Source organism: Rhinolophus sinicus, chromosome 15 (genome assembly GCF_057876585.1).
Source record: "Rhinolophus sinicus isolate RSI-liver-muscle chromosome 15, RSI-T2T, whole genome shotgun sequence".
NCBI lineage: Eukaryota > Metazoa > Chordata > Mammalia > Chiroptera > Rhinolophidae > Rhinolophus > Rhinolophus sinicus.
Genome location: NC_142515.1, coordinates 103062889 through 103088227, shown reverse-complemented (window position 1 = coordinate 103088227; position 25339 = coordinate 103062889). Strand labels below are relative to the sequence as shown.

General features: G+C 36.6%; 1 protein-coding gene and 1 pseudogene across 1 annotated transcript in view; both read left to right on the top strand.

Annotated features, from left to right (window-relative positions):
* Positions 1-24751, top strand: part of MTMR9 (myotubularin related protein 9) — a 40375-nt gene extending 15624 nt beyond the window's left edge. Inside the window, exons 4-10 of the mRNA XM_019733202.3 lie at positions 6147-6320; positions 7871-8088; positions 8906-9067; positions 12212-12353; positions 14137-14357; positions 16018-16169; positions 20829-24751. Of these exons, the coding sequence (XP_019588761.1) occupies positions 6147-6320; positions 7871-8088; positions 8906-9067; positions 12212-12353; positions 14137-14357; positions 16018-16169; positions 20829-20992 (1233 nt within the window). The 3' untranslated portion in view covers positions 20993-24751. The remainder of the gene's footprint in view (positions 1-6146; positions 6321-7870; positions 8089-8905; positions 9068-12211; positions 12354-14136; positions 14358-16017; positions 16170-20828) is intronic.
* On the top strand, positions 16213-17091 carry LOC109448100 (myozenin-2 pseudogene; annotated as a pseudogene).
* Positions 24752-25339: the final 588 nt, after the last annotated feature.

The following is a 25339-nucleotide window of genomic DNA, read 5'->3' as shown; positions in this document are numbered from 1 at the left end:
AAAGCTCAGCAAGACATTAACAGGATAAATATGAAGAAACGATGCCTAGGCACATCAGAGTCAAACTGTCAACGAACACTGATACACACTACATGCCTATCAACAACCGCTTTAAATGTAAATGGATTAAATTCTCCAATCAAAAGACATAGGGTAACTTAATGGATAAGAAAACAAGACCCATACATAGGCTTTCTACAAGAGACCCACACACAGACTAAAACTAAAGGGATGGGAAAGGATATTTCATGTGAACAGAAATGAATAAAAAGCTGGGGTTTTGTCTCCTATTATAGCCTTTGCTTTAAAGTCTGTTTTATCAAACAAAACAGACTTGAAAGCAAAGGCTATAATAAGAGACAAAGAAGGACACTTCATAATGATAAAGGGATCAATCCAACAAGAGGATATAACCCTTGTAAATACTTATATACCTAGCATAGGAACACCTAAATATATAAAGCAAATATTGATGGACATAAAAGGAGAGATCAACAGTAAGGCAGTCATAGAAGGGAACTTTAACACCCCATTGACATCAATGGATAGATCTTCCAGACAGAAAATTAGCAAGGAAACAGTGGCCTCAAATGACACATTAGACCAGATGGATTTAATTGGTAATTTTAGAGCATTTCACCCCAAAGCAGTGGAATATACATACGTTCTTTTCAAGTGCACATGAAACATTTTCTTTTTCCCCCTTCTTCCACCTCCCCGCCCCACTCCGGTTCAAGCCGTTGTTCCTCAATCTAGTTGTGTAGGACACAGCTCCCTGGCCAATGCTGGTATGATGAGCCTTGCGCTCTCCTGGGCTGAGGCTGAGGCAGTTGGTCGCGGGTTGTCAGTTGGCCGCTCACAGCAGCTCTCGCCGGCTGTCGTCTACTCACACTGGCTATCGGCCACTCGTGCTGGCCACTGGCCGCTCATGGCAGCACACGATAGCCCATGTAGCACACAGCAGTCTACAGCTGCTCATGCTGGTTGCCGGCCACTCGCACTGGACACTGGCTGCTCATGGCAGCACACGGTAGCCCATGCAGCACACAGCAGCCCACGGCAGCTCATGATGGCTGCTGGCCACTCACGCTGGCCACCAGCCACTCCTGGTAGCACACAGCAGCCCATGACTGCTCAAGATGGCTGCCGGCCACTCACGCTGGCCACTGGCCACTCCTGGCAGTACAGCTCCAGGGAGAGCCACTGTTCACAATCTTAGCTGTAGAGGGCGCAGTTCACTGGCTAATGTGGGAATCAAATCAGTGACTTCGGCGTTGGGAGCTCGGCTCTCCAACCACCTGAGCCACCAGGCCAGCCCCACATGGAACATTTTCTAAGACACACCACATGTTAGGCCACAAAACAAGTCTCAATAAATTTAAGAAGACTGAAATCATATCAAGAATCTTCTCTGACCACATGGTATGAAACTAGAAATCAATTACAAGAAGAGAACTGAAAAACACACAAACAAATGGAGGCTAAATAACATGCTACTAAACAATGAAGGGGTTGACAATGGGATGAAGGAAGACATCAAAAGATACCTTGAGACTAAAGGAAAATGAAAACACAATGGCCCAAAATCTATGGGACACAGTGAAAGCAGTTCTAAGAAGGAAATTCTTAGCAATACAGGCCTACCTCAAGAAACAAGAAAAACCTTAAACAATCTAACCTTACACCCAAAAGAACTAGAAAAAGAAGAGCAAACAAAGCCCAAAGTGAGTACAAGGAAGGAAATAATAAAGATCAGAGCCGAAATAAATGAAATAGAATCTAAAAGAATAATACAAAAGATCAATGAAACCAAGAGAGGGTTTTTTGAACAGGTAAACAAAATTCACAAACCTTTAGCCCAACTCATCAAGGAAAAAAAAAAAGAGAGAGGGGACCCAAATAAATAAAACCCCAAATGAAAGAAGTGATAACGGACACCACACAAATACAAAGGATTATAAGAAAATACTATGAGCAGTTATGTGCCAAAAAATTGAACAATCTGGAAGAAATGGATAAATTCCCAGAAATATACACTCTTCTAAGACTGAATCAAGAAGAAACAAAATCTGAACAGACTGATTACTACTAACAAAATGGAATCAGTAATCAAAAAAAACCTCCCAACAAACAAAAGTCCTGGACCAGATGGCTTCACAGATGAATTTTACCAAACATTCAAAGAAGAATTAACACGTATCCTTCTCAAACTATTCCAAAAAATTCAAGTGTAGGGAGGGTTCCCAAGCCCATTTTACAAGGCCAGCATTATCCTGACTACCATTCTAAAACCAGACAAAGACATTACAAAAAAATAAAATTATAGGCCTATATCCCTGATGAACATAGATTCAGAAATCCTCAGCAAAATATTAGCAAACCGAATTCAGCAATACATTAAAAAGATTATACACATGATCAAGTGAGATTTATTCCTGGGATACAAAGTTGGTTCAATGTTGCCAATCAATTAATGTGATATACCACATAAACAAAATGAAGGATAAAAATCATTTGATCATATCAGTAGATGCAGAAAAAGTGTTTGACCAAATCCAGTATCCATTTATGATAAAAACTCTCAGCAAAGTAGGAGTAGAGGGAACATACCTCAATGTAATAAAGGCCATATATGACAAACCCATTGCTAACATCATACTCAATGTTGAAAAGCTAAAAGCGTTTTCCTTAAGATCAAGAACAAGATATGGATGTCCACTCTCACCACTTTTATTCAACATAATATTTGAAGTCCTAGCCACAGCAATCAGACGAGAAATCAAGGCATCTATATTGATTGGAAAGGAAGAATTAAAACTGTTATTATTTGCAGACGATATGATACTACATATAGAGAGAACCTTAAAGATTCCACCAAAAGCCATTAGAACTGATAAGTGAATTCAGTAAAGTAGCAGGGTACAAAATAAATATTCACAAACCGGTTGCATTTTCATATACCAATAATGAACTATCAGGAAGAAAAGTAAAAATAATCCACATATTTGCATCAAAAAAAAAAAAAATACCTAAGAACAAATTTAACCAAGGAGGTAAAAAAAAAACTGTACTTAGAAAATTGTAAGACACTGAAGAAAGAAATTGAAGAAGATATAAATAAGTGGAAGCATATACTGTGTTCATGGATAGGAAGAATTAACATTGTTAAAATGTCCGTACTACCCAAAACAATCTATAGATTCAATGCAATCCTTATCAAAATACCAATGCATTTTTCACAGAACTATAACAAATAATCCTAAAATTTATATGGAACTACAAAAGACCCCAAATAGCTACAGCAATCTTGAGAAAGAAGAACATAATTGGAGGTATCATGTTACTTGATACTGGTATCAAACTATATTACAAGGCTATAGTAATTGAAACAGCATGGTACTGGCATAAAAACAGACCTGTAGATCAATGGAACAGAATAGAGAGCCCAGAAATAAACTATGCCCATATGGTTAATTAATCTATGACAAAGGAGGCAAGGCTATGCAATGGGGTAAAAATCTATTTGATAAATAGTATTGGGAAAACTGGATAGATACATGCAAAAATAACAAATAAATAAATAAAAGTAGACCACCTTCTTACACCATCCATATACAAGAATAAACTCAAAATGGATTAAAGACTTAAATGTAAAAAAACCATAAAACCATAAAAAACCCCATAAAACTCCTAGAAGGAAACCTAGGCAGTAAACTCTTGGACATTGCTGTTAGTAATATTTTTTCTGATGTATCTCCTTGGGCAAGTGAAACAAAAGAAAAAATAAACAAATGGGACTAAAAAACTAAAAAGCTTTTGCACAGCCAAGGAAACCATCAATAAAACGAAATTACAGCCTCCTGAATGGGAGAAGATATTCACAAATAATACAGCCGATAAGGGGTTAATATCCAAATTCATAAAAACTCATAAAAGTCAACACCAAAAAACAAACAAACAAAAAACCCCAAACAATCCAATTGAAAACTGGGTAGAGGACTTGAACAGACATGAAAAGATGCTCAACATCACGAATCATCAGGTAAATGCAAATTAAAGCCACGTGAGACATCACCTAACACCTGTCAGAATGGCTATCATCAATAAAGCAACAAATGACAATTATTGGGAGAGGATGTGGAGAAAAGGGAACCCTTGTGTACTGTTGGTGGGACTGCAAATTGTTGCAGCCACTATGGATTTCAGAGGTTTCTCAAAAAATTAAAACTAGAACTACCTTATGACCCAGCAATGCCACTTCTAGGTATTTATCCGAAGAAATCCAAAACACTAATTCGAAAAGATATGTGTTTTCTGCAGTGCCGTTTACAATAGCCAAGATATGGAAGCAACCGAAATGCCCATCAATAGACAACTGCATAAATAAGAGGTGGCACAAATATACAATGGAATATTACTTTGCCATAAAAAAGAATGTAATCTTATCATTTATAACAACATGGATGGACCTAGAGGGCATTATCATAGGTGAAATAAGTCAGACTGAGAAAAACAAATACCATATGATCTAATTTATAATGTGGAATCCAAAGAACAAAATCAATTAAGAAACAAAACAGAAACATACTCATAGATACAGGTAACAAATTGATGGTTGCCAGATGGGAGGAGTATTGGAGGGGCTGAGTAAAAAGGGGGATTAAGAAATACAAATTGGTAGTTACAAAGTACTTGTAGTCACAGGGATGTACAGTACAATATAGAGAATATAGTCAATAATATTTTAATAACTATGTATAGTGCCAGGTGGGTACTAGACGAATTGGGGGAATCACTTTGTAAATTATATAAATGTCTAACCACTATGCTGTACACCTGAAATTAATATAAAATAATATTGAATGTCAAGTATAATTGAAAAATAAATAAATAATAAATAAAAATATATGACAGACGTGGCATTGCTATCAATGGAGGATCATATTCTCCTGAGTAGGAAATCAGTATATGATACATAATAGTGAGAAATCAAGAAGTAACAGTATGGTTATGTTTTTTAGAAATGTGGAGGTAAACACACGCGTGCGCACGCGAAAAGAGTTGAAAATTGTTGCCTCTGGGAAAAGGGAATTAGGTAATGAGTAAGCAGGAAACAAGTAATTTCTTTTTTTTATATAATGGATCTTTTAGAAACTGTCCTTTTAAAATTGGTACCATGAAAAGTGAAAAAAATGTAATTAAAAATATGATATTGTATCATATCAGTGTTTGTTTTTAAAGTACGCTTGTTCTACAGTATATCTAACATACTTCGGTTTTATTCTCCTGGTGCTGCAACCATGGACAGTATGTTAGGCCAACTCTGATTTAGAAGAACATATTGAAATTTACATATACATAATTTTATTTGTTTTACTGTAAAAACCTTTTTACAGTCTTCAAGTGGTTTTCATTTTTATGTTTGAAATAAGTTCTCATTTGATAGTTTTATATTGCATACTTTTAATCCTTGGCTTACTGAGTTAGAAATTACTTCACTGACTCATATCTTCATATCTTTCTTTGTATTATTATTATTCTTTTAAGAAAAATGTTACCAGCTTTCTACATTTTACTCCTTTTTTAAGTAACAGAAAGGAACAAGGGATTTGAAGTAAGTACTATTTTCATCTGTTCTGGTCCAGCATTTTCTGGAGTATTATAGTCTTCTTGTTGCTATACTTTAAGAGTACCAATAACAAAGTAATTGGTACCCAGAAAAGGATGAATGAGATGATGCTGGTTCTGATAGTCATGAGGATACTTAATACATTTAACTTGTAGACTAGAAGGCTAAGGGAGAAACCAGTCTTTCACATATTTGATAGGATGCCATGTGAAATAGGGAACTTGTACTGAAATCACAGTAAAAACCAATAGAGGAAGTTATAGAGCAACAAATTTTGCTCAATATATGGAAGAACTTTCTAGGAACTAGGGATACCTAGTATTGCAGGAAGCTGACTGAAGAATGGAGCTCCTTTTCTCTCGACGTGTTTGAGTATGGGCTAGGTATCATTCTATTAAATTCCTGAGATGGCTTCTTCATTGTATGGAAGTTGATCTCTCCGGTCCTTTAAAATTTTTCAGATTATTTTGTAATGTTGAGATATTTGCTTAGCTTTGAAGTATTTTGTGTTTTTCAGACCAGTGAATGGAGGTTAAGCTATGTAAATAAGGAATTTGCGGTCTGCCCTTCTTACCCACCAATTGTCATTGTGCCCAAATCCATTGATGATGAAGCTCTTCGCAAGGTAGCTACATTTCGACATGGAGGACGCTTCCCAATACTCAGCTACTATCATAAAAAAAACGGGATGGTAAGTACGGTACTGCTGCTTGATCTACCAAAATACTTCGCTTAAGGATCTTTTCTTAGAAATGTTTCCTTTTTCTTTTTTCATTGAAGTGATTAGTCTCTCCTGCCAGGACTTCCTTCATTAAGTTTTAGGAAATCAGGAGTAGATTGCTTTCTGTGATCGGGATACGACTTTAAATTCTTTCCATGATGCTGCTCACCCTTCGAAAAGCCCAGCTAGGTTTATCCTCAGGACTGAGTACAGTGAGAACTAATGTTCATTGCTTGGATATTTAAAATAACACTCTTAGGCAGAACAATAAATTTTCTCTGACCAGAATAATGGTAAGATACTTTAATTATTCTCACCAAATTTCCCTATGAAAGGTAAATTGAGCAGATGTTTTTATTTTCAAAAGGAAGAAGAGTAACACATATCATTAGTCACAACTTAAGTAAACACAAGTCAGGAATTGAATAGGCAAGTGCTCATTGTGTATTTGTTTCCTAAATATTTTCTAAATCTGTTTCTCTCCTCTTATTTTCTCTCAGTCAATAAACTACTTCACATTTTGAGACCAATAGTAAATTAGTGGATAAAGTATAGCCATCTTCCATTTTCCATTTCCCCTGGTAATAAGTCAAACATTGATGTTTAAGATAAAAAGATTTCTGAAAAGTTGCTCCTTTGGCATCAGGTCACATATCCTGCTTGCTCAGTAGTAAATCTTTTTACTCAGGTTCGTCCGGGTTACTGTTGTGTCCATTTCCATGGTAAGCGCAATCTGAGCGTTAGACATTGTTATCCTCTGGATGACCTTTCTGATCATGTTAAATTTCAAGGTAGTTAAGATAACTATATACTATGGAGTGAAGCTAAAATAACTCTAAACCATTCACCAGGGAAGAGATCAATATAATAGTTATTGATTTCTTGAGAAAAGTTTCAAAAGCAAACCTTTCAAAATATATAGTTGGTGGTCTTTGGAGACAAAGTGGTCTTTGGTCTTTGGTGTTTGGTGGTCTTTGGTTAAGTCCTGGAATACTGAAAAGGATGGAAGAGGGCCACTGAGAATAAACAATAACTAGCCACTTTCAAGGTATGGAAAATGATTCCCAAAACAAGAATAGTTCATAAACTTTTTTTATTTTGCCATTGATGCCTTTTTCTTTACAATTCTTGATAAAACCTGCCAACCCTAAGTTTATGTAGTTGCAGCAAAAGTTTACTGGTGTATTGGCCATTATTATCGTCATTACAGGGCTAGATCGACTGGATCATTAATTCACTGACTAAAGGAATTATAAGATTTGATCTTAAAGAGGAACTATAATATATATATTATGTGAGGTAGTTGGAAGAAAAATCATTTAAAAGCACAAGGCTTATTTTTGTTTTACAGTTATTAACTATTGTCAATACATAGACATGTGTCTTTGCTTTAGGATCAAATCTATCTCCAAATTGTCGCAAAGTTGTTTTTGAAATACTCTTAAACTAGCTAATTCATTTGTTTTTGGAAATTTAGAAAAGCAGCTACTATTAAATGTTAAACTGTATTATGCTTCTAGGTGATTATGCGAAGTGGTCAGCCACTGACTGGCACAAATGGGAGACGGTGCAAAGAAGATGAGAAGCTGATAAATGCTACCCTCAGGGCAGGAAAGCGAGGCTATATCATCGATACCCGATCTCTCAATGTGGCTCAGCAAGCTCGAGCCAAAGGAGGCGGCTTTGAACAAGAAGCACATTATCCTCAGTGGAGGCGGATTCATAAGTCCATTGAGAGGTAAACAATTCTAGAGACAGTGGTGGACTCTTAGCTGAAGCTCATTAGACTGGGCGAGCCCTTAGCTGTTCAAAAATCACAAGTTTTCAAATGAACCTACACTTTAACTTAGACTCGAAAATTGATTGGATGTCCTGTCAGTGTGTTTTGTAAGATAAGCAGAAAACTAATCTTGGATGCCCACAGTTGAGTTTTAGTCAAATAGCACTCTTTCTCTGAGTCAGCTCTGAAATTTCATCACCACAAAGTCTGTTCCTCTACCTGTAGATTAATGGTCACCAAACTTACTGAACAGATATAGTATGGATAATTATGTTTCCCTAAGTCAAAAGCCTTAGCGATTTAATTTCTCCCCTACCCACCTATTCTCACAGCCTTTTTCCTCCACCGGTATCATCTCTTGTTTATGCTTGCAATCAGTGGTTTGTAAGTGCCTCTGAGTGGCTGGGTGGGAGTTGGGGCTAATAAAGCAATGGGGTCTGTGCTGGCTTTGGGCACCGCTGCTGACAGCACCGGATGGTTCTGTGGGAGGAGGATCGCAGATGGCAGAGCTCTGGCCCTCTCCCCAGTCAGATAATTCAGCTTTAATCTATTCAGGTGAGGAACAGTTTACCATGACAGGCATTTTAAGCATCTTTGCAGTCATGTTTAAATATGAGTTTCTCAACATTTAATCCTCAAGTTACTGTACAACAAGGTAAATATTTTTACAATATTTTGAGCTACTGTTGCTTTTGGATACATTGGAGGCTGAGTTTTTGGTTTGGTTTCTTCCTTCATCGTTCTATTTTGTCTTTCTTTTCCTTGTGTTTGAAAGGTATCACATTCTTCAGGAGAGCTTGATCAAACTTGTGGAAGCTTGTAATGACCAAACACATAACATGGACCGATGGCTCAGTAAATTGGAGGCCTCAAACTGGCTGACTCACATCAAAGAGATTCTGACAACTGCCTGTCTAGCAGCTCAGTGTATCGACAGGTAAAGTGATATCAGCATATCAGAATGAGACATGCACTGCTAACTAGACTTTGCTTTTATCCAGACATACATTTCCATATTAACATATACCTCAGAGGCATACCTCAGAGATACTGTGGGTTCGGTTCCAGAATACTGCAATAAAGTGAATATCGCAATAAGGCGAGTCACATAAGTTTTTTGGTTTCCCAGTACATATAAAAGTTATGTTTACCTTTACCGTAGTCTATTAAGTATGCAATAGCATTATGTCTAAACAAACAATATACATACCTTAATTTAAAAATACTTTATGCTAAAAAATGCTAACCATCATTGGAGCCTTCAGCAAGTCGTAATCCTTTTGCTGTTGGGGTCTTACCTTCAATTTGTACAAAATGTCGTATCTGTGAAGTGCAATAAAGCGAAGCACAATAAAACAAGGTATGCCTGTATGTTAAAGTCTGTGCCTATTCTATATCCTCTGTTAAGATCATTTTATAAATTACTACATAAGATAGTCAGTGCCATTTGGTTATCGATAAAGTATGTGCCTAGTCTCACATTTAATTGATAATCAATGTTGAATGAATTGTGAACCATGCACATATACACATCTCTGATGACACAAGTTTTTTAAATACTAAAGGACCAATTTTTTCTATAAAATCCTTAAATTATTAATCTACCAACTTTCCTTTTCTTAAACTATGAAAAAGAAAAGAAGTTTTCTTATTTCTTCTCAGAGGGCCAAACTTTCCTTCTTTCTTTTGAAATATCAATGAAGGGAAACATGTAATTTTGTTACACAATAAAATGATCCTTTCTAATCTCTCAGATATCTTATTACAAACTTTGATATGTGCAGTTATATCAGGATCTAAAGTTGAGAAAGCCGGATGACAGTGATGTGACGTATATGAAGTGATTTTAGTTTATTCACTTAGTTGAAGGTTGCTAATCCTCGAGACTTGAGGCAGAAGACTTGAACAGAGGCAGGATTGGTATACATTGTTACAGAAGCTTAGCATGCCCTTTTTAAGAAGGGGATGCCCACAGAAACAATAGGTAGGTACAAGTATTGCTACCACATAGTTAGATGGCACTTTCCTTTGAGAATTTAATTTGTTTTATTGATGCTTCCAAATTAAGGAAATATAGATGTAATTTTTTATGGTTAGTGAGAAATTGATAATAGAATAGGTTGCTTAAGATCATGTGGTAAGTTAGTGACAGAACCAAGAATGGGCAGACACTCTTGGTGTCAGCATTCCCAGGCTATCACTGTTCTTTATTTTAGGCAAAGCTCATTTATCTAATAAAATACGGGAGTTAAAGACCAAGGCTCTTTGGCAGAGAAATTGATAAAACAGGATGATGAGATTCTAATGTTAACCTAAGTTTAAAAGATTTCCCCTTACATGGTAGGTACAGAGGTTTCTGGTTTCTTAGGAAACATGAATCGTAATAGACACATATCATCATGTTGTCTGAATTTCCAGCCTAATAACGAGATGATGAAGGTCAAGGCAACTCTAGGTGCAGAATAGTGTTTGGTATTTCTACCTTCGTTTAGTTTGGGCTGGCCACTTAAGCAGACAGGGACTTCCACACTCAGAACTGAAGGTTTTCATTTATTTTGCCATGTTTGGTTTACCTTTTCTGATATATATTAGCTACTTAACACTGCCATAAAAATCTGCCCATATAATTAATTACTCAAAATGTAAAAATCAACCTTAAATTAATTGAATTAAATTCAGAATATACCACAGATAACTAAGATGCATATTCTGAATATATAGAGGGGGTCAAAAAAATGTACATACATTTTAAGAAAGGAAAAAACTGTACTAAAATTGTAATACTCAATATATACTGATAACAAAAGACGAATGAATACAAGTCACCTTTGACTTCTGCAATTATAAGAGGTGCTCAAAATGGTTACCGTCAGCGTAATTTTAATACAGTTTTTTCCTTTCTTAAAATGTGTATACATTTTTTGGTACCCTGTGTACATCAGAAGCCTAAAAATATTTGCTCATATCCTTTGGCCTAATCATTAGATTTCATGCTAAGAATGAGGTTGTTAACCTAACCATAAGGGAATATCAGGGAGTCTTACTTTCAAATGAAGAATTCTCAAATAATTCAGCAAAAGACTAAAAGCTAAGTACATCATTTATAGGGTAACAAAAATTGGCAATAACCTAACTCTCCAGCTATAGGATTAAGTAAATTGTAGTTGATCACTTAATAGGAAATTATATAATCACTAATTATATAAACACTACTTCTAAAGATGACATAGAAACATAGGAAAGTGTTTATAATAAAAGTGGAAAAAATAAGAAATTACCCTATGTTATAGCTATGTAAAGTATATATGTACATGGGAAAAGAATTAACAGTAGTAACTAAACATGAAACTTATGAGAACATGGTGAGCTTATTTTTCTTTTCTCCAAAATCTTCATCGTTGTCATTTCAATAGAAGAGGTAGAAGAAGGGGAGGGTAGATGTAGTTAATTTAGTTTTTGGTGTTTCCTCCCACTCTTTTTAGTATAATGGGGTCTCAGACACCTCCTAAATATCATGGCATCATTGCCACTGACTTTCTAGAGTGACAGTTTTATGCTGGATTTTTTTTTTTTCTTTTTCTTTCTTTCTTTCTTTTTTTTTTAATGTTTCTTCCTGTTTTCATGTTTCTCAAAGTGTGGTTCAGGACTTGATTCCCAGATCCATTATAGTTATGAAGGTGTCTTTATAGTCAGCTAATGGTAAAAGGTGGAATCAAGGTCAGAGAGATACAGAAAAATAACTTTAAGTGTATGTTTCTAGGTTTGATGAGAAATACTACTATTAAAGCAGAAAAGGTAAGTGCCTACTGTGTGTAATAAGGACTGCTTTTCGGTTTCGTAAAGGGAGAATTTTTCAGCTAAAAGTTTCTGTTATATTTGTCATATCTTAAAGGGGTTCTTGCCTTGTGAAATTTGGAACTCACCCAAAGGAAGCTCTCTTCCTATGCCTAATTTAGATTAAACTCTACTGGACAGAGCAGAATACGTAAGACTGGAATATTGTACTCAGTAAATGTTTATTATTAACGGAGTTGATTGACTGTCAGGAGTATCCCATTTGTACCCTGAATTTTCCCATCAGGGAAGGAGCGTCCATATTGATTCATGGAACAGAAGGAACTGATTCCACACTTCAGGTTACCTCCCTGGCCCAGATCATCTTGGAACCAAGAAGCAGGACCATCCGTGGTTTTGAGGCCCTGATAGAAAGAGAGTGGCTACAGGTGAGAAAAGCTATTTTGTGTGCAGAGGAACAGCTAATAATTGATGTTGTGACCCTGGTTTGTGGGAGCCGATAGAATGTGTGAAATTTTGATTGATTAAAATGTTTAAATTGTATGTTTAATTTTGGGGAAGACAATGAATTTATCTTCCTCCCAATAAATGTTTGTAATCTCTACTGCCTCTCAATTTCTGTATCTCTCTGCTTATATTGCTCATTTGGCACTTCCTTGCCTCAGCAAACTCTTGTTAGCTGTACTTTGTTACCTACAGGGGGATACAAAGAATGTAAAACATAGTCTTGTCTTGCAGAGCTTAGTCTTTTTAGAGATAAAATGCATAAACAAGGGGGACGGGAAATAGGGACTTGTAATTACAAAGGCTTGTGTTTCTTAGGCCTTTCTGCCTTTTTGCTCTAGTCTGGATCCGCCCTATCCTCTTCCCCAGCCAGGTGAAATCTTTCTTGTGCCTGCTTCCATGAAATCTTTGGGATCTCCTTCACAGATAAAATTGGTCCTTTTTCTTTCTGCCTTGTTTCCTGAACTAGACCCAAATAAAGTTACTTATTTGAGGTTAGGGAATGTTGCCCAATTCATCTGTTTCTTCCTAGGACACAACACAGTGCTATCACGTAATGCTGAATGACAACTAAAATAAAGGTCTCAGAATATTGAAATCCTCCAAGTCACAGATTAATTTATGAACGTGTATACGCTGTGTAACTTAGTAAACAATTGTGGTTGAAAACAAATGTTTAGATAAATCTTGAAAGTGGAAGTATCTCTAGAGAAAAATCATTTTTGGCCCTTCTGGTTACAGTTCCGATTTATTGTATGTTAATGCTGTTGTGTGTATCATGTCTACCCTGCCTGACATCTGAACTGTATCTCAGTTTAAGTCAGCCCATCCTAAATATTAAGTGAAAATCTATTTAGCTACATTCCTCTTGATACATAGCAAACAAAAAAATGAGTATGATGTACTTATATATTACTATTTTAATGGGTATCAAAACCCCATTAACTACTAGAAAATAGTCACGGCATTATCTTTGTCACATAAAGTGCTATAAGGACTCAAAGATAAAGTAGGTCTGTGAAAAACCTAGAAGGGTGTGATTTGGAATAAGGTTGGTGCTCAGGTTCTAGGTGGGCCAGAGAGACAAATGATTCTTAAATTTTGTTTCATCAGTAGACTCTTCCAGTTCTTTTTGGGAGAAGAGGGAAACTAAGCACAGCTTTATGTCTAATGTAGTAGTATTCATAAAAGATCTCTTCATGACAGTAACTTTTTTCCATGTGGAATTTAAAGATTTAATATCAGAAGTGACCTTACAAAGTTTGTCTATGAGAGCCCCATATTTATCTCAATTTAGTAGTGAGGCTTATGTAGCTCACAACAGCCTACAATGCTTTGGATAGATAGAAGGTGATCGCTGCCCTTTGTTTTGTACCTGAAGAGCTTGTTTTTTGACTTTGCTCCAAATTAAACAGACCTAGAAAGATTTATTTTATAAGTTTATCTTTATTGAAGTTCATTATTACTCCATGTGATATTCTAAGGACAGTTGCAGTTCTTATGGTGATGTCTTAATTGCACAGTCTTGTTAAGTATTTGGGAACTGTTTTAAACCAAGAAATTATTCATCTAAATAGCAGCCACCCAAATTATATGATGTTCCATTTACTAAGAGTTTCATTGCGCCCATGTGAAATAACATTAATAGAATGTGCTACATTGTGATCTCACTAGGATATGACTGTCACATTTCCATCTTTTCTCTAGGCTGGTCACCCGTTCCAACAGCGCTGTGCACAGTCAGCCTATTGTAATAGTAAGCAGAAGTGGGAGTCACCTGTATTTCTTCTCTTCTTGGACTGTGTGTGGCAGATTCTTCGTCAGTTCCCTTGTTCTTTTGAATTTAATGAGAATTTCCTCATCATGCTCTTTGAGCACTCTTATGCCTCACAATTTGGAACCTTTCTGGGCAACAATGAAAGTGAAAGGTGGGTATACTGCTCCCATGGGGGCCATTTCAAGTTGTTTTGGTCACTTCGTAAAAGAGACCAGGATTTGTTTCTACATTAATGTTATTTATAAGATGATAGACATTTCAGTTAGTATAAATTATATGAAGTGTATTCTTATTATGAGCCTATCACATGCTAAGTGGGCATATCTTAAGACTTTGTTCTAATAGATTAAAATTAGTCCATGTTTTGAATAAATTGGACAACCATCTTAAATGTTAATGTCCTTATATAGGATCATAGTATCTTACATCTGGAAGAAGGCTTAACATATGTTCCAACTTCACTCTCCATCCAATTTTATAGATTAGGAAAGTAACATCCAGATAAGTAAAGTGACTTACCCAGGGACACACAACCAGCTGGTCACCAAAAGTAGGGCTGTACTACAGGCCTTCTTACACCCGCTCTAGCCTTTCTCTGTTGAAGCAATGTATATAACTTTAATTCCGCATTTAAATAATATGTTTGACTGTGGACTTCTTTTTGGTATTACACCTAAATATCCCTTTGAACTACATTAAATAAAAGGATCACAAATAAATGTTATCTCATGTTCTGATTCCCATTTGGTAGAGCCTATCAGTAGTGCTGACTGAGAAGGGTTCTGAAGCTGTGTGGGGCGGGCTCAGCCAGAATAAGTTCAGTGATTGGCCAGCCATGGGCTTGGGGGGTCAGGGGCTGGAGGGAGCAGTGAGTGCAATGGTTTCCTGTCCTCACCATGCCTGATTCCTGGGGACATGGTATGGGACTTGCTATCCTAGCAATTAAATTCTAGTACCACATGGGTTCTGTGATTATGTGGATTATTTTTATTGCTCGCATAATTATATGCACATAATTAACTTGCATGAAACTTATAAGTAATCAAGTAGGTTTCAGAGACAAAACCAATTTTATAGTTAAAACTTCAACTTAAACAGGATTCTGTGACAATTGAAAGTACTATCTTTTGGGTTAATGTAAGGTTTACCACAAATTATCTTTCCTCATTAAAATTTATTTTTTCTAAAATGTGCCAGTTCAGTGTTCATCCTTAACATTTATTCCACGATAGAGTATTACAGAATTTCAGGATTATTATGAAAACTGTTGATTGTATATGAATGTAGATTAAATCTGTATTTACATCAAGATACATATTTATTTTTAATTTTTAAGCTGTTTTAAATTAAAATACAATCTCAGACACAATAAAAGACTTTGCATATAGTATAACATTCTCTGGGTTAATGTTTAATACCGAACCTGACATGACTAGATTCTGGTTTTTTCCTTCTTGCTGTCTTTGGAAGACTGTAAAACAGGCTTTGTTGTTTTTATTGTTGAAAATTACAATGTTGATTGAATATTCTGACAAATGTTTTTATTTTACATTTTATTCCTCTACTAAAAGTCTTGTGTTCTGCCTTCTAACATACAGAGAGAAGAAATTGTCCCATTAGGAGGAGTATTTAATAGTAGTTGTTATAAATTAACTGCTCTATATATGACGTCAGAGGAGCAAGAGACTGGGGGAGGGGGTTATCACTTTGTGAGGGGTGAAATGTCTATTACATTGTTTTGTACATTTGAAACTAGTAAAAAAATAAAATAATTAATTAACTGCTCTAATGGCAATTTCTTTCTTGATCAGATGTAAGTTGAAGCTGCAGCAGAAAACAATGTCTCTGTGGTCCTGGGTTAATCGGCCCAGTGAACTGAGTAAATTCACCAATCCTCTCTTTGAAGCCAACAATCTCGTCATCTGGCCTTCAGTGGCTCCACAGAGTCTTCAGCTCTGGGAAGGTAAGCCACACAGCCTTTGCAAACCTCTTACCCTTAGTCGAGGATGCTCTTTCAACTGCCTGTGAGTACGTGTTGTTATCTGAAGACGGGGTGGACCCGGCCCTCAGACCCGTGCAAAATTATGTTTTTCTCAGTATGGGCATGGTTCTCTCCTTCATATCAGTTATCTAGTCACACCTTGTTTTCAGGACCCATTTGAGTAATTAACAGTGATTATTTACCCTTCCAACATGTAAAAACATAAGAAGAGGCCTGTCAGCAGAACTCAGCCGTGCTGGCACCCAGCTCTCAGACTTCATGTCTCCAGAGCTATGTAGACGGCATGGATCTGGGCAAAAAGGTCAGCATCCCCAGAGACGTCCTGCTGGAAGAACTGTCCCATCTCAGTGACTATGGTGCCCGACTATTGAAGAGGTGACAGAGATCTGACAAATACACATTTGAAAGTATCCGGTATGAATCAAGATCACAAATAAATCACAACATTGCCATGCAGAATGGGACATGAACGGAAGCCACGTGGAAGGTGGTTCACAGCAAACCCCGTTTACTCCTCCCAACACCCCAGAGCCACGAAGTCCCCCAAATCCAGAAAACATTGCACCCTGATATTCTGGGCCACGGAAGGAACTTCCTCCTGAAAAACTCAACACCACAGCTGTCCCTAAGTACTGTCAGTCGCCCTAGGAACAGGCCGTCAGCAGTGATCCCCCGCGTTCAGAAGCGTTACACCCTACACTTTTCAAGCCTGAAGGAAAGGCAGAAGTGCCGGATTACAGGAGCTTTCTAACTGATTGCATGGCAGACTAAGCACAGCTGAGGGGAGGGTTCACAAGCTGATGCAGACAACGTTCTCAGTGGAGCATAGAGAAGAACAGGATTCAAAATGCAGGCACATAGTGGAAGACACACTTGGAACGATAATCCGAATGCCCATATACATGTGTGATTAGCCTCAGTAGGGAATAGAGAGAATAAGGCAGAAGCAATATCTGAAGCGCTAATGGCCAAGAATTTTTCAAAATCAACAAAAGACATCAAGCCTCAGGTTCCAGAAGTACTGCCTGACTCAGGAAGGCTCCATGCAATGTCAGCCTCGCAAAGGCACGTGACTGTGAATCTGCTGAAAACCAAAGACAGTGAGAGCATTTTAAAGCTCAGGAATAAAAGACACATTATCTTAAAAGAGTGAAAATAAGACAGGCGATTTCCCAACTAGGATTACAGAAGACAATGGAATAACACTTTTAAAATGACGAAATAAATAACCACCAGCTTATTAAAAAATATATTATTTAATGGATACTGCTACTTATATTCAATGTTTTCCGTAGATAAGATGGTACATTAAAAAACAAAATTTACCAAGTTAACCATTTTTAAGTGTGTAGTTCAGTAGTGTTAAGTATATTCACATTGTTGTGACTAGGTCTCTGGAATTTGTAAATCTGAAATTCTGTGCTTATTAGACAACAACTTCCCATTGTCTGTCTCTCCAGCCCCTGGCAACTACTATTCTGCTTTATGTCCCTATAAGTTTGACTATTCTAGGTACCTCGCATGAGTGGACGCATATAGTGTGTCTTTTGGTGACTGGCTTCTTTCACTAATGTAATGTGTTCAAGGCTCATCCAGGTTGTAGCATATGACAGGATTTCCTTGTAAGGTTGAATAATATTCTATTAAATGTATATGACTCGTATACCACATTTTGTTTATCCATGCATTTGTCAATGGGTACTTGGATTGCTTCTACCTTTTGGCACACAGGTGTGCAAGATAATCTCATTGAGACCCTGCTTTTGATTCTTTAGGGTATGTACCCAGAAGTGGAATTGCTGTATCATATGATAATTCTCTGTTTAATTTTTTGAGGAACCTTCATCCTGTATTCCATCACGGTTGCACCTTTTTATAATCCCAACAACAGTGCACAAGGGTTCCAACTTCTTCACATCCTTGCCAGCTCTTGTTATTTTCTGGTTGGGTTTTTTCCCCATCCTAATAGGTGTGAGAGAAAGTACATTACTTTTTGTGTAAGAAAGTTGGGTGGTAGTTGGACAGGAATAAATTGTAAGCTCCGAGGAGATGGTTTCTGTTTCCTTAATTAAGCAGTCGTTAGGATAGGTTCTTTTGTTAGTTGCTACTAAAGGGTTAATGAGCTTGTCACGCGGGGCGGCCTGCGGGGTCTCAGCTCCTGCTTCCCACATAAGAATGCAGGATGTGGCTAAGCCAAAAAGGAACACCCACGGAGCCATAGGTAGGGGAGTCATACCACTATAGTCTCGCTGGCGGCTGGGTTGGAGACACGGGAAGCAGGAGCCACACTGTCCGCAACCCGCCGTCCTAACTGCAATCTGCGCTTGCCAGCCACCATCTTCTTGCTAGCCCCCATTTGCTGCTAACGTAGCCACAGTAGTTATATTAGTGGCCAATGGCTCACTGGTTACAGCTGACGGCCAACTAGCCACAACTGATGGCCATCCAATCACAGTTGATGGTCATTTACTACCCGAGTGAGCACCTTTCTATGTGAGGCCGAGAGCCTGGAAACTGCACTACGGGCTCTGTCCCCACAGAGCTCATCATTCTAGCTAGGGTCTCTAAATGGACACAGATGCCACCGTCAGTGCAGTAATGCAGACATTGTGTGGAACAGTAATCCATGCTTAATTTTCCAATCTATTCTAAAGAAGCTGTTTTACCAACGTTAATTTTTCAGACTCCTGAAGCTTATCTCCTTAAATACCAAGGGTTGTTTTTTTAAAAATTGACAAAATCTATCTAAAATATATTAGGCACTCACCTAAAAAAAGGACTATAAAGTGCCATTTAAATTCTTTGTAATTTGAGGGTAGTAAGTACAACTTTATTCATCTGTGTATTAAGCAGCATACAGCATACACACAGGAACAGTAGCTGTTTGGTAAATTGAACTGGATTAACAGGAATGTCAGTTATCACACCATGTTCTGATACATTACGCCCTCAAGGAGAATACATGTGGAAAACTGTTTGCCCTTTATGTGTAAAAGGATCTCAGATTGCTTTGCTTTCTCCGCTTGCGATCAAGTCTGTTTGTGTCACTACTCTGGATGTCAGCTCTCACGTCTTGTTCCTCTTGGTATATCTGTCATTAGCTGCTTCCTTCCCCCTCAGTTTGCGCTTTTCATCTTATCTGTCAAGGTGTTCTCTAGTCAGATTTGTGGGGAAATGGCCTCACATAGTCTCAAGTTTCTCTGAGTCTGAATATCAGTGCTTTGGGGACTTGGGGGCTGCTCAGAACTTCTCTAGATTGTTGTAGACAACCACAGGCGCAGGATAAGTGATCTCTTAAGTGAGAGATCACAGCTATATTCTCGTTTAAGACTCTTGGAACAGTTTACGTAAAAGCCACTGGCATGCTTAACAACTGAAATGAGAGACTAGCTACGCGGAAGAAAACCCAGGTTTGCGAGTTGAGTGGCCTGCAGGATGACTTAACTAGTTTTTAACCAAATCTTATTGAGAGTTTAAGGATTAAGTGATAGAAGGAAACCTTTGTTGCTACATGAATGAATTCCTACCACTCTATTAAGAACGGAGTTTCCATATGTGTTTAGTGCCTCCTCAACTTACAACTGGAAGAAATTGTATGTTAGGTAAAATCTTCTCAGGGTAGATGTATGGCGTGTATCAGTGAGGCTACTCTTCAGCCTTGAAATGTCTCTCTGCTGTTTATTTTTACCTCATAGTTAACATTAACATCGAGTGATTCCTGCCTGTATTGAAGAACAGGATTTTTTAAAAATAGGCTCTTATACTTTTCTTATAGAAACAGCAACACAGGTCAGCCCGTCTTTAAGCTGTGTTTCTATTTTACCTTTCTGATGGAGAGTAGCCTTTGGACATACATAGAAAGACTCTTTAGGGACCATGGAAGTATGGTTTCTGGAACTTGTTTTAATGAATCATAAAACCTTTGTGAGCTTGTCAGCTACTGACATGTTGCTGCCTAGAAAGTTTTTGTACCTCCTTACTTGAGTATCTTTCTGCTATTATTTTGGGATAATAAATAGTTAACACAGGCTCTGTGTAGAGGAGAAAATGTCTCCTTTTAGTCCATAATAAAATTATAATTATTATTTGGGGAAGCAATTGCCTGCGTAATTAGAACACTGCCTGTTAAGTAACGAGAGAGACAGAGACAGAGACAGCACCGAAGTTTAGGCTTTTAAATAAAAATTTGTGTGGTGCTGCTTTTACTGTAACTCATTTTTTCAGTGAAAGTGATTTCACACGTGTAGGAGGTCTCAGAGGTCTGAGTAAAGTTCTATAATTTTGAAAAAAATATATTTCTGTTGTGAAACTGGAAAGTTTATGGTATTATAAATTATCAGCTTGTTTTCCTGAATATATCAGAAAACAGTATTTTGATGTATTTCATTATTTGTGGGGGTTTTGAAGAATAAGCATGTACATAGAAATAGTGATTTCTTAAATACTGTATTTAATCACTTTCAGTACATCAAGATTCCTGTATATTTTAGAGTATGATAAAACAGATGTGAATTGTGGGAAAAAAGAAAAATACATGGAATTATATATTACCCACAACTTTAATGTTAATCCATTATATGTATCTTTCTCCCTTCTGTTTTCCTTTCCTGGATTCAATAGGTATTTTCCTACGTTGGAACAGATCCTCCAAGTATTTGGATGAAGCATATGAGGAAATGGTTCACATCATTGACTATAATAAGGAATTACAAGCAAAAGTAAATATCCTTAGGAGGCAGTTGGCGGAACTGGAAACTGAGGATGGGATACAGGAGAGTCCCTGAAAGACGTCCTCACACCCTCTGTAAGGACCTTCCCGCACCCGTAGCCCACTTCTCTCTCCTTTTGCCCTTCAGCTCACTTTTACACAGTAGCCTTGAACTTAAGGCTTTAGGTGTGAGAACCCCCTAATGTAATGGATTTCTCAATATGTTATGAACGAAACTTACTATAATTTCTCATGTTTCACGTGGCCTATTAGGCCTCCTCACTTTGGGAGCAGGAAGGAGGTGCTAGTCATTTTATTTTAGGTAAATCAGGTGACTTACGTAATGCCATTTTGTGTTATACACCATTTTATCATAAGCTTTTCTCTGTGTCCACTTTCCAGACAGTGCTCCAGACCAGTCAAGGATATGATTAATCTCTTTATGGAATATTTGTCAGTTTAAAAAAGGATCAAACGTTTAAACAACTTGAATATAGAAGTATTTTTCAAAACTGAAATGGTGGATAAACCAAGAATTTTATGTTTAACATGCCATTTCCAATACCTTTGCCATTCTTTAAAATAGTTTTGGACTAACAAAGCTGAGTTCATTCTCATTCTGGTTTGTCAAGAAAGGAAATTCTGAATGTTTATTCAAGGTAAATCATTTTACAAGGGCAAGAGGTATAGTCATCTGATATTTACAGTAAGAAGTAAATTTATTTTAACAGTAGACACTAAAAGTATGTGCAATATAGAAACAAAGTAGGAATTTGTTACTGATATGGTATTGTTTCTGTTGAATTGGTTTTTCAGGTTTTTGACCATACATATTAAATGTGTATCAAAAATGCCGGATGTAACATTAAACCGTCATTTACAATAGGTGTTAATTTGTTATAATTAAGCTACAAATATGGTTTCCTTAAACCAGAGAAGCACTGCCCTTGTCTGAAGTTCTCATTGCACTGGTTTATGTTTGTATGTGTATGTTTTATTGTGTTGTTTTATTTTTAAGTATTCTAAGAGTTTATTAATACTAAGGTTACAACTCTCATGTTGGCTTCAGCCTTTTGAAATTTTATCTTGACTCTGCTGATTTGTCCATTATATGTTAGGCAAATATAATTTAAGTGGAGGTGAAAGTTTATGAACACGATGCAGCTATGTTTTAAACTTCAGAAACAGATCTGAACTGTTTCAATGTTACAGAAACAGTGATGACTGTATTACTGCCATGCTAGTCTATGCCTGCAACTCCGAAAGTTAGCAGCTCCGTGCTTTCCATGTACATTTCTGTTTGTTGGCACTGCTCATTTTAACAAATATTATTGATTCTAGTTTTCCTTTAAAAAGATAGTTGAAGGATAACCATTAATATTATTTGCACCCCATCTGTATATAACCATTTCAGTGTAAAGCATACCAAAACTGAACCCTGCTTTAGAGGAATGTATTGAGCTAAAAATGTAATTTAAAAAAATTGACTCTGTCAAAATCTATGACCATATTCAGAAGCCTTAGAAAGTGGCAAATTCTATCTCCAGTTTCCCAAGCTTCATCTTTTTTCTGTTTCCTCAGACTTGTTGCAAAAGGCTGGACAACATTTCATAGTCGGAACTCTCTTTTGGTCAATTTGCCTGCCTTCTCCTCTAAGCTCAGTTTTATTCTTTACTTATTTTCTCAGCTATAGTTATGAATAACGGGGCATTAAAACCCTCACCAAAGGCTGAGGCAAGGAACAACGGCGATGCACTGTCTTGCAATAGGTATCTCTGTGTTGCTGCAGTGTCTGTATACGTTTTAAGGAGGAAACACCCTGGTTTTTTTATGGCCCCTCAGAATTGCTTGTTGCATTTGTTCACACAGCTTGACTTTTTTGTTTCTCCTAATTTTGTCTCAAGACTAGATATACAGGAGCCTTGTTCTTCTCAGTCAATGGACCCATAAGGAAAACCATTTAGAGATTCATTTTTCTTTTAGTGATCCTTTAAAAGTGATCTCTATTGGTAATATTGATTGGCCATAGGGCTTCCGTGGTTGGAAACTTCAGAGAGAGTTTTTATTAGGTTTGGTCATGAGCAAATTGTATGCCATCATTTACACCCGTCTTCCTGAAGAGCATTTTATGTGTGAGCCAGAGTATAATAGCAAAGTAGTTCAATTTTCTTTTTATTTCTCTTATTGAGACAGCAATCTTAAGCTGTTTAGACAAGTTTGCATGTTAGTATTAATTTATAACTAGGGATTGTCCAAATCTCAGTTCTGATTATAGCTTGTTAAAACAAAGTTCGGTACCAATGCACTTTCAAAGGGCTCAGCTAACAATGCGAATATTAAGGTTTTCCCAAACTCGAGCACTCTGTCAAAAATAAGTGCATTATCAATACAACTTGAAGAGGGTTTTTCGTAATACTATTAAGTTACCCATTCCTTGGATGAGAAAAATAAATACAATGGATATACTCATAACAAGGTACTTCTTAAACATTAAGTTTGGAGAATTGTCTTTGATAAATGTGGCTTTAAAAACTTTAATGCAGACAGTGGTGGCAAAATTATTGGGAAGAAAACAAGCAGAAATTGTAAAATCTAATAGGTTTAAAACAATCTATAAATGTGTTCTATTATATTTCTAAGAAAACTTAGGCCATTGAAGCAAGATTTTAAAGTGATTTTTGGGAAAACTTTGGAAGACAATAGTCATTTCAGATCCCATATGGAGAATTTAAAAACTTTTCTTTGAACTCTGAAACCTCATTTACAGAGGTGATATGTCATTGCTTTTCATTTTAAAGAATGAAATTTAGTGAGATATTAGTGTTTGATTCAGTTAGTATTTATGTTAACTAAAAAATATCAGTACCATGGAAAAAAGATTTGGCCAGTAGTTATCTCTTGCAGTGAAAAATAGGAATGTTTTGCTGCATTTTAAAAAATTTGCTTAAAGATGTAATTCTTGTAGTTAATCTGGTTTCAGATTAGCTATTTTAATTATAATTCTTAACGAGGATATCAGGTTTACTGATCAGGCTTTAGCCTGAGGTAAAAGTTTGGGGATTTACCCATATCCAGATTTAGTGAATGAAAACTGTATGAGGGTATTATGAGCAGTCTTTATCAGAAAATTATTTCCTGGACAAAGAAAATAGGCAGTTTTTAGGATAGTTGATCCTTTGTCCTGGCAGCTTTGAAATTTACCAGAGAATGAAGTGATTCAATATATCTAATACAGGTTTATGCTATAGCTCAAGACAGCATAGATTAGTTATTTCTTATTCTTTAACATGAGTCAGATCTTTTTCCCCCTCCAGAGCTGATATCCTAAGTTATTACCAGATAGTATTTTTGTGTAATTCACCATCTTAACAACAACAAAAACATGAAAAGACTGATTTCTCTATTATTATCTATCCTCAGATGATATAAAATGGTACTTTTCTTACAATATCAGTTTTCTAAGTTTTGTTTTATTGAACAAAAGTACTTTTACCTTGACTCAGTCTTTATAATCTAGTGTCCACAGCATCTTCTTCCTTTAAACCAATAGCCTAGAAGAGACCCTCTGAAACTGTATAACTAGATTTTAGAAAGTCTGGACTTGTTATCTAAATTTCCTCTAAGAAACCCAACGTCCTGTTTTTGAACTACACTGTGGAACTGTAGTTTGTGCTTAATTTACCAAAAGAAAGTAGGACTCACAGCAGACGCTACTTTGTCCTGAAAAACAGTCCCTGAGGGGAGCGTACTGACTTTTACAGCCATTCTGTTTAACCACCTGTGAGTACAGGATGAACTGTATTTGTGATTTGTAATAAAAACAAGTTCTGCAACACTGCCTGTGTCTGTCTACCCAAGACATTTGTTGCACTTTTAAAATGCACATCTTTGGAGAGGTGGATTATTCTACATGAATACACCCTGAGTTCTGTTGTTTAGAATCCTTATAGCGCTATTACCATCTACACTAAAAATGTTGTACTTGCACAGCTTATTATTAAAAAAAAAAAAGAATGTGTATTTCTTCAATAGCAGGTATTTGAATTGTACTCTTGATATATTTGAATGTGACTCCTGGAATTAAGTGCACTGTTATTCATGTCTTACGTAATAAAATTGCACTGTACGGCAAATATGTCTATAATGTATGCTTTGCTAAAACCTCAGAGTGCTGTAATGTACAGGGTTCTATATTGTGAACCTGTCTATATATAGGCTTCAGGAAAAATACTGAACTTTTGTAAGTCTATGTAGCATTTTTAATATTACTTATAATGTTCCCTAAGTGGTAAGTTCACTTACGAGGCATTATGTCCCAAAATTGCAATCATTCATCTTTAGTTGGCTGCTCTGTCAACCTTGGTTTACTAAAACAAGAAACAGTCGAATGTGGTACTGTTAGTGTGTAAGATTTGTGTGTGGT